The sequence below is a fragment of the Zea mays genome, chromosome 10 (assembly GCF_902167145.1).
Source record: "Zea mays cultivar B73 chromosome 10, Zm-B73-REFERENCE-NAM-5.0, whole genome shotgun sequence".
NCBI classification, from domain to species: domain Eukaryota; kingdom Viridiplantae; phylum Streptophyta; class Magnoliopsida; order Poales; family Poaceae; genus Zea; species Zea mays.
The window spans coordinates 61,040,049-61,049,662 of NC_050105.1; the positions used below are offsets into that span (position 1 = coordinate 61,040,049).

At 43.0% G+C, this 9,614-nt stretch overlaps 1 protein-coding gene across 8 annotated transcripts; it reads left to right on the forward strand.

The window, feature by feature from the left end:
* The first annotated feature begins 6,868 nt into the window (after positions 1-6,868).
* Positions 6,869-8,981, forward strand: LOC100275650 (uncharacterized). 8 transcript variants are annotated; one of them, XM_008663478.2, is made up of 4 exons: positions 6,869-6,975; positions 8,095-8,126; positions 8,190-8,389; positions 8,494-8,981. In XM_008663478.2, the coding sequence occupies exons 1-4, from the start codon at positions 6,896-6,898 to the stop codon at positions 8,653-8,655; spliced, it is 474 nt and encodes a 157-aa protein (XP_008661700.1). In that variant the 5' UTR covers positions 6,869-6,895; the 3' UTR covers positions 8,656-8,981. The 8 variants fall into 8 exon arrangements, with proteins under 8 accessions (XP_008661700.1, XP_008661705.1, XP_008661699.1 ...); XM_008663483.2 differs by having other exon boundaries at positions 8,095-8,111; positions 8,193-8,389; XM_008663477.2 differs by having other exon boundaries at positions 6,869-6,963; positions 8,083-8,126.
* Positions 8,982-9,614: the final 633 nt, after the last annotated feature.

Here is a 9,614-nt window from a genome sequence, read left to right on the forward strand (position 1 = left end):
GCCGCGTCGCCCTATTTCCTTCCACGGGTACTGTTCAAAAGGGGGGAGGGACCTCGGGGAAGAAGGAATAGAAGTCAGGGTGATTTTTGAACTGTCAGAGACTCAGATGAATAGCTGCGCAGGGGTATAAATTAAAGAACTGGTTAAGGAAAAGCCCAGGGTCCTCGGTGTAAACTGGTTTTCCAGAAAACCTTTTTAACATTTCTACTTTAAATACAAACAGAGCTTATAAAATTCATAACTTCAGTTTTATTCAACAAAATTTAGTCAAATCAATTTTGCCAGATTCTAAATAATGTGAACTACTTAGGAAAAATACAAACCCTCCTAAGTATTGCAGAAGAATTTAAAGTTTGGAATTAAATAGTGTTTTGACCAAAAACTAAATAAAAGAGGAAAAACTAACTACACTGTTAGGTTGAGGTTAAAAAAAATCAGAGAAGTACTTAATCACTCCCTAATCTGTTTTAAATAGTAAACCCCTCAGTACACCAAATTAAGGTAGGGTTTGCCATTTAAATCATTTTTAGCCTAAAGTTAAAGAAAAGAGAAAAGAGAGTTTAAAATACGAACCAGGGAGCAACCACATTTTTGTTAGCTCACTTATTTAATATAGTTCACTGGAAAATTTTATTAGACCTTTGTTTAGCACAAAAGAAATGAGATACCTTTTATTTTATGCAAACAATAAAAACTTAGGAAAATCTCAGAAAAATAATCCTGAGAAGGAACCAACCCCAGCCTTGGGATAACTAATATTTTGTTATTATGAATATAGGAAAAATATGAGTTCTGTTGTTTGATATTTTTCAAATAACAAGTTAGTTATAAGTACATTTTGGGCATTAAACTTTAGAAAATCACAACTAAATATCCAATAGGTCTTTTTCTGTGGAAATTAGCATAGAGGCCTAATATCACCAATGAATCTGGACAAAACTAAAATTTGGTACAAAGACCTCACTTAAATCATAGCTATAGTGTAAACTGCCCTTTTTCACTTGTTTTTGTTAATTTTGCACAAGTAGTATCTGAATTAATATCCACCTCAAATTTTTAGGAGAACCCACCAATTTCAATATTTACCCACTGAAATTTTTATAACATTTTTGAACAATGTTAACTAACCCTGATAGTTCAAAAATGCTTAATAAGAAGCAATAGAAAGAGAAAGGGAAACATTAGGGAGAAATAGATGAAAATACCAAAACCCTTAAGTATATCCAAAGAGAAACCCTAGAAAAACACTAAACTTGGTACTATTTTACCATGCATATCCTCTACAAGTTATCATGCCATTATTATGCATCTATCTTATTCATTGCATTCGATAGAATGTAATCTCGCTGACGGGGAATACATCCTCGTGCCGGAGCAAGGAGTTGCTCAGGAGGTAGCCCAGGAGCCAGCACCAGAGCTTGCCCTCGAGGATTTGCCTGCCCCAGCTTTGGAAGGCAAGCCCCGGTTTTATGCATAACCTACTTATTATGCTATTTTACTACACTTTTTGTTTGTAGGTTTGTAATGTGCACTTAAGTGCAGGAGTTGTTTGAAACCTTAGTTGCATGACTCAGGATACCTTTTGATATGGATACTAGTATGCTAGGTCTAGTAGCTGCTTTACTAATTAGGGATCTCGGTAGAAGTCGAGTGATTTTTCTAGCACTCGCGCGAGGTCAGGAATTGAATGTATCCATTTTTATATCAAAATAATGATGGTCTGTGGACACGGATCCATGGGGATGCGTGGTCTACGTGATGAAATTGGAATAAGGATTAACGTGCGGATACCTGTGTCAAGCGTTTGAACATACTAAGCACATGTCGAGAAATATGGTAAATCGGTAAGCCTAGTACCTGAGTGAACCTGGCAGCAGATTGCCCTCCTCACGCGACCTGAGACGTGGTCTCCCATTCCGGTTATGGTGGGTACAAGTGCGGTCACTGCACGACGGCAGTCGGGGTCAGTGAGGCATTGTACGCCAAGGCGGTGAGCCCCTCTCTGCTCACGGGGAATCGATGGGGACGGTTGATGTGTGTGGGGACGGAGTGCCTCGCCACATCGTGTGTTTAGGTTTACCTTGCAAGGATAAAAACTCGATTCGAATCGTCTGCTTCTCGCAGCTAATGGGACTGCTAGATCCATTGTACTACATTGAGTAACAAGTGGAAATGTATTGACAAAAGATGTTGAATGCTAAATGTTTGATACCATGTATGATTAGATAGGTACACATTTAGTCTTAAGAGAGTCACACTAAAACTTGAAAAGGCTAAAACTTGATTTAGACTCAGCTAGTGCTTTTGGCAAAGCAAACCCCTCAGCCAAATAGCTGCATGTCTAGAGGTAGAGGAGTAGACTCCTCACACCAGGTAAGTCTAGCTAAGTATTAGTATACTCAGCCTTGCTTGTGGCCTAATTTTACAGGTTCTTTGGAGGACATGGCTGCTGGAGTGACTTGGCCGTCCATCTTACCACCGGGATGGACAGTCGAGTGGGACTCTACCTCGGCAGAGGAGGAGCGTGAGGAGTGATGGGATAGGCTTCCCCATCTCTCCGTTTATTTATCGTTAGTTTTATTCCGCTGCATTCCGAACAATGATCACTGCTTTTGCTAAACTCCGATGATGTTGTAATAAATTTAATACTCCATGTATGGTTTTATGTTTTATTGTATTTGCTCTGTGCCTCACCATCGAGTGAGTATGTGGTACTTGATCCTGTTAGTGGCCTCGTTGGACTAGATCCGAGGGACTGACATTTTATTCCCATTTAAGTGTGGTCTAGCCTTTAAGGTGGGACTTAGGCACTTAAGTTGGAATAATTCGGGCGGTTCCGCCACAGGTAGGTTCTGCCACTATTGAACTTCAGTTTGTACTCATACAAACAGAAGTTATGTTTGGTTGCATCGAGGGGTATAATGCCTTTCTTTTCCCAATGCAAATGGAAGTCATGTTACTACAAAATGGAAGTCATGTTACTACAAAATAATTGTCCTATCTTGGCAATTTTCTTTCTTGTGTAATCATGGCCCAGATGTTTAGATTACAAACATGGGCGTCTTTTGATATTAACTTTCAGGTCAAAGGTCAGTTGGAAAACATACCTCTGCATCAGGTTAGTATAAGTGAATGTCTCGTTCATTGTCATAATTAAGATGTATTTGGTTGTGTTACAAAACAAATCTAACTCATCATTTTTTAATTCCTATGATTTACGTATCAAGGTTTCAAGGGGTTTAGTAAGGTATACCATCCTATGCTGAATATATCAGTACTTTTACATTTATCTTGTCAAACTCCAAAACCTGGTCACTTCAAAGATTTGGACTAAAAAATAAAATCTAGCATCCAAATGATTTCGCCGTCCCCTTTCTCCTCCTCAGGTAAACCTAATTCCCTTCCTCTCTGCCCATCAATTCGCCCCTAATCTGAACTACAGGCCTTATGTCCAGACGAGCCATTGCTGGTGCGCGCGGCGCGGGGCGAGGATGGCATCCCACATTGGATGATGCGACAGGCAGGGCGGTACATGGCGGAGTACCAGGCGTCGGCTAAGGGGAAACTCACATTCAGCCATCGGGTTCGGGGAGCTCCCAGCTGCGAGGTTTTGAGGTGGGATTTTGACCTCAAGGTCCAAGGAGATGCTTATGGCGTCGATGTCAGACATCGAGACAACAAAACGGGGCAGCATGTGGTAACTGGATCAGAACCTTGATCAGCCCAAGGACAAGGATGTCAGTCAACTGAAGGACATGTACAGATAAAAGGTATCGTTTTCGTCTTGCTATCATCGCTACTAGCTTAGTCTCCATGCATATCAGAAAGAAACATGGTGGTTCTTCGATGTGAAATCGTGAACATTAAAGTATTCTATTGATGGTTTAGGGGACTGTCACAATATAAAAGGCTATCAGGAACTGCATGTAATATGTGATGTTCCTGTTATTTTTCTTATTGCAGGAATAGTTTTCAGATTCTTACAGCTTCTTCTATTTTAGGTACATCGCCATTGTATGTTTTCTACAATATCTTTCCACATGGTATTGATGAAGACGAGGATGTAATTGGAGCTCTATTGTTGATCATTTTACAATCACTCTCATCCCTCTGATGAAGTATATTTTTGTTGTCTTGCAAGCTAATGATAATGGTCAAGGTGAGATATGACATCCTTGTATTTTACAATAATCTGTTAGCTCTTATGATTTCTTTGGTAATTGCAAAATTGTAATGGTTCTTGTTGCATTTACACATTTGCAAAGTATGAGCTGATAGTTCACAGATATTTTCTTGATTGCTCTATCCAAATGCCATTTCACTTGGTAAAACAAATTAGTTTTCCTTGACCAAATGTCAACCATTGCAGGTCCATGCACCGTGTCACTGTCTGTCTTAGAAAAAGGTAGCCATGTACATCTCCAATAATGCAATATGTTACATAACGAAGGAAACAATGATTATACAACTACTTATGCTAGTTTCAGACACTCATGTATTTAGACATCTCCAATAATGCAATATGTCACATAACTTGATTTTATCTGTTATTGTCTATTTAATGGCCAAGGACATTCCACAAGAATAGTTTCATTCATTATCTGCAAAGTCGTCCCTTATAGTTGTTAATGACCTTATAGCTCGATGGTCTGGCTTCCAGAATCAGTTAGGAATTAGATTAATAAGTGGACACTAATCTATGTCAAAAATTATGGGAAAAATGAATACAGTGAAGACATGGGCACACGCACAAGAACAATTTGCTTTAAAGTTCTTCTCCATCAGTTTTAAACAGCGCCATTTGGAACCAGTTTGCTACTAAATTTGATCAGTGTGAGTGGTTAACCTGGCAACCTAAATAACCATTGTTTGTTATTACTGAATACAGTATCTTTTGCAACAAACAACACTAACAGAAGCTGTTGTGGCTATTGTGCTGTTGCAGCTGCAGCCGAAGCAATAGCCAGCTGAACATGCTGACATGTTATTGCGGGTGGTCAAAGACTCATGATTCAGAGCAGAAGATGCACATAAATATTGGTGAATGATGCCATCGACGATGATGAATTGATGAAACGATGGATGATGCCATCGATGAAAGATGGAATGGAACTTAAATTTTGGTGGTCGCACAAACGTGGAGACATGAATTTATATATACTTAGTTAGGCTCAATGTTAGCACAAAAAGTTGATGAGCAAGTTTAAATTTAGAGTAGACTTATGTATGAGTTATTTGACAATGCTTATTTATGAGATATTGAATGGTATTTATCTATATTATATTAATTATAGTTTTATTAAATATATGTGTATGTATTTTTCTCTTTTAAGTTATTATAATATGGTAATTGAAGAATATACTGCCAAGTAAGTCGTCTCAAATCATAATAAGACATTTCTTAAAACGTCTAATATCAGTCTCCTAAATAAGACGGTTTTTAAACCGTCCAATATCAGTTTACTAAATAAGATGGTTTTTCTGTTGCGAGTGTCTATTATTATAGGATATTCTAGTCAGTTTGATAAATACTTTGTGACTTATAATGTTCGTATTTTCGACAGTTCTTTAGAAGAAGTGTCTTAAACAAAACCTAATGTAAGACGGTTTATTGGACAAAATGACTTAACAAATTCCTTTTTAGACGGTTATAAATTAAAAAATGTCTTATTTAATAACTTTTAAGACGGTTTATAACCATCTTAAAAACAGAACATCTTTTGCGACTCCATCAAATTTGAACACTTCATAAGCGTCTTAATAACTAAAAATTAACAATCTCATAACACGATTTGTAGTAGTGAGGCAGAACACGGTGTACGGTCTACATTAGACTCTTATAGAGTAGTAGGGATTTGGGTGTTACAGGCAATTTGGCACGCAAGAAGGAAAAGTGTGCATGAAGGATATTTTCATCTATGGGGACAATTAACCAGCTAATCAAGGAACTGCAAATCTCATACGGGACTCAGGGAAGGAAATGTGGTAAACAGAACACAGGAAAGAGGATTCATACTTGGATTCCTCGTGAACGGGGTTGCCACAAGATGGATGTTGATGCATCAGTTGCTAGGGAAGGAACCAAAGGTGTTGTATATGTTGTTTGCCGTAATGATCAAGGGCTATTTCTTGCAGCAAAAGTGCATCTGTATGCCCCACTGGTTCATGCTGAAACTCTTGAAGCAATGGCATGTGCTGAGGACTGTAAGATTCGCATTTGGAGTTCGGACTTGCTTAAATGTTATCAATAATATTTGAGAGAAACCAAAGTGCTCTTACATGGATTCTTCAAGATATTAGGAGAGGACAAAATATTTTGAGTGCACGCAGTTTGGGAATGAAGGGTAGAGAGTGATCGGATCGGATATGGACGTATATTTCTCGTTCCATATGTATTTTCATAAATTATATTCGGATTTAGATTGGATAGGATATTATCGAGTTGTGTTAGATAAATTCAAATAGATATCGACATTTTAAATATCAACTTTGAATATACAGATATGTATATAAATCGGATACGGGTCGAATACTGAACACACGGGCTTAGATATGGATCGAATCTCAGCTTTATTTGATGAAACGAATTCAAATACAGATAGATAATATCCGTGTCATTTACATCCAAGTAGAGAGCCAAACAGGGAAGCCCATATGTTATTAGCAAAGTTTGCTTCACGATCGTCATGTATTTCTTTGTTCTTGCTGTGTATGCTGTAGCAACTAGTTGGGCCTCAACGGGTCGGTGGTGGACCCGAAGACTTGGCAACCCAGCTCAAGCCCGTCTCCTCCTCTTGTCAACCGCAACGTTATCCGCATCACCCCCTTCCGTAGGAGAAACGGACTTAGGTGCTCAGCTGACGCCGGTCGCCTCGCAGTGGCAAGTGCCCGCGCGATGCAGCAGATAATCAGCGCCTGCAAGCTGCCTCACACGCAACGGGCCGCCGCGTTCCTGCCGCCGAGGCCATCGCTCAGGCGCCTAGACAGGCCAGGTGACAGATTGCGTATAATATATCTCGCAAGCACACTTCAGTCTCACTCTGTCAAGTGGCACTGCAGTCGGAGTGGCGCAGGCGGCGCTGTCCTTCTGTCAGACCGGTCAGTGGAGCAGCGAAGTGACGGCGGTCACTTCGGCTCTGCCGGGGGGCGCGCGTCAGGATAAAGGTGTCAGGCCACCTTTGCGTTAAATGCCCCTGCGACTCGGTCAGTCGGTGCGGCGATTTAGTTAGGGTTGCTTCTCAACGAAGGCAAGGCCTCGGGCGAGCCGGAGATGTGTCCGCCGTTAAAGGGGGGCCTCGGGCGAGACGGAAATCTCTCGGGGTCGGCTGCCCTTGTCCGAGGCTAGGCTCGGGCGAGGCGTGATCAAGTCGCTCGTATGGACTGATCCTTGACTTAATCGCACACATCAGGCCTCTGCAGCTTTATGCTGATGGGGGTTACCAGCTGAGAATTAGGCGTCTTGAGGGTACCCCTAATTATGGTCCCCGACAGATATGTATATAAATCGGATACGGATCGGATACTGAACACACGGGCTTAGATATGGATCGAATCTCAGCTCTATTAGACCTTGTTCGTTTCTGTCGGATTGGTGGGCCGGAACGAATCCTAACCGGATTGCTTTTCTAATTTATATAAACTTTGATTGAGTGGAACGATTTCGGGTGCAATCCGACACAAACGAACAAGGCCTTAGATGGATCGAATTCAAATACGGATAGATAATATCCGTGCCACTTACCTCCAAGTAGAGAGTCAAACAGCGAAGCCCATATGTTAGCAAAGTTTGCTTCAAGGTCGTTATGTATTTCTTTGTTCTTGCTGTGTATGCTGTAGCAACTAGTTGGGCCTCAACGGGTCGGTGGTGGACCTAAAGACTTGGCAACCCAGCTCAAGCCCGTCTCCTCCTCCTCTTGTCAACCGCAACGTTATCCGCATCACCCCCTTCCGTAGGAGAAACGGACTGAGGTGCTCAGCTGACGCCGGTCGCCTCGCAGTGGCAAGTGCCCGAGCGATGCAGCAGATAATCAGCGCCTGCAAGCTGCCTCACACGCAACGGGCCGCCGCGTTCCTGCCGCCGAGGCCATCGCTCAGGCGCCTTCCAGTCCCAGGTTTAGACAGGCCAGGTGACAGATTGCGTATAATATATCTCGCAAGCACACTGTCCTGACTTCATATGCGATTTTCAGCAGGAGGTGCGCCGCCGCCGCGGCGATTGGTGGTCAGGAGGAGATGCCAGGAAGAGAATAAGCAGCAGCAAGAGGCCGAGGAGGGAAGCGGCGCTGACGAGCAGGAGCAGCAGAAGAGAACGTTCCTGAGCCTGGAGGAGGCCGGGCTGGTGGAGATGTCCGGACTCAGCACGCACGAGCGCTTCCTCTGCCGCCTCACCGTAAGTGCAGACTTGCAGTGACTGTGACTCCGATCGAGACCAGGCGTATATCTGCCATGAGTGATCGAATGGCTGCCATTTGCTCTGTGTGTTTTTTTTTTCAGATATCGTCTCTGAACCTCCTGAGAGTGATCTCGGAGCAGGAGGGCGTCCCGATAGAGGAGCTCAACGCCGGGCGCGTCTGCGACTGGTTCCTCAAGGACAAGCTCAAGAGAGAGCAGAACGTCGGCACCGCCGTCTTGCAGTGGGACGACCCTGGCTTCTAGCTAGTTCCAGCTTCGTTCTGAGCCAATGATCATGCTATTCTACACTGCAGCGCACGCAGGGGCTATATATTTCAGGGCTTCAGGCCCTTCACGGGATGAGCAACCAATGCCACATGTTCAGTAATCTCAGAATTTCAGTTTCAAGAATGGGCGCATCAATCCTGGCCATTCCATTTATATATCTTTCGGTTTGGTTTCATCTTTACAAATTTTCTGTAGCGACGAACATTTTTCCTGTGCGGAAAATGGGAAAGGAATTTACGGGTAAACTGATTTTGGGAGATAGATCGAGTTTCTTGCAAATAAATTCTGTCAGCTCCAATTTATCTCCTCTGATCGTTAATCCGGTTATTCAATCGAAACCAAAGCCGGTTAAAGTTCTCTATAACCGGTACGAATAATCTGAAGGAATATTGTACTCTCTCCCTTCTTTTTTATTTTTCACGTTTTAGTTCAAAAATAAACTAGACGACGACAAATATTCGAGAACGAAGATATTAGTATGGAAAGCGGAGAAGCCGCCGCTGCCCCACTCCCCCCTCTGAGCCCTCTCTCTCCACCTCGACGCTGCCAGAGGGGTTGGCCACAATGCCCACGCAGATCCCATGATAGTGGCGGTGAGGCATCCGCCTTGTTGGCGTCACGAGCATCCAGATCCATGTGGGGAGGGAACTCGCGGCTGGGGCGTGGTCTTGGTGATTGTGGCAGAGCCGTGCACCCACATGGGCGTTGCGGGTGGAGGCATGGTGGCGGTGGTGATGCAGCTCGCGGAGGCTGTTGGCGGTCCGAGCGGATTAGCATCGTGGTCGACCGTTGCAGCCATCTTCTTGTTCGGTTACGCCAATCCAGAAGGGGATTGAAGGGGATTAAATCCCCTGAATTTTCATAACCGAATAAGCCCTTACGCGGCTCTGGGCGGCTGCTGTTAACGGCTCGGGGAGGTGCTGCAGGGGCCATGC

Excerpts from the sequence above, each read along its gene's own strand:
- LOC100275650 (XM_008663478.2), top strand. The coding sequence starts at position 6,896 with ATGCAGCAGATAATCAGCGCCTGCAAGCTGCCTCACACGCAACGGGCC. Across the intron at positions 6,976-8,094 it reads CCGCCGAGGCCATCGCTCAG|GCGCCTTCCAGTCCCAGGTT; the intron begins GCGCCTAGACAG and ends GCCATCGCTCAG. Across the intron at positions 8,390-8,493 it reads GCTTCCTCTGCCGCCTCACC|ATATCGTCTCTGAACCTCCT; the intron begins GTAAGTGCAGAC and ends TTTTTTTTTCAG.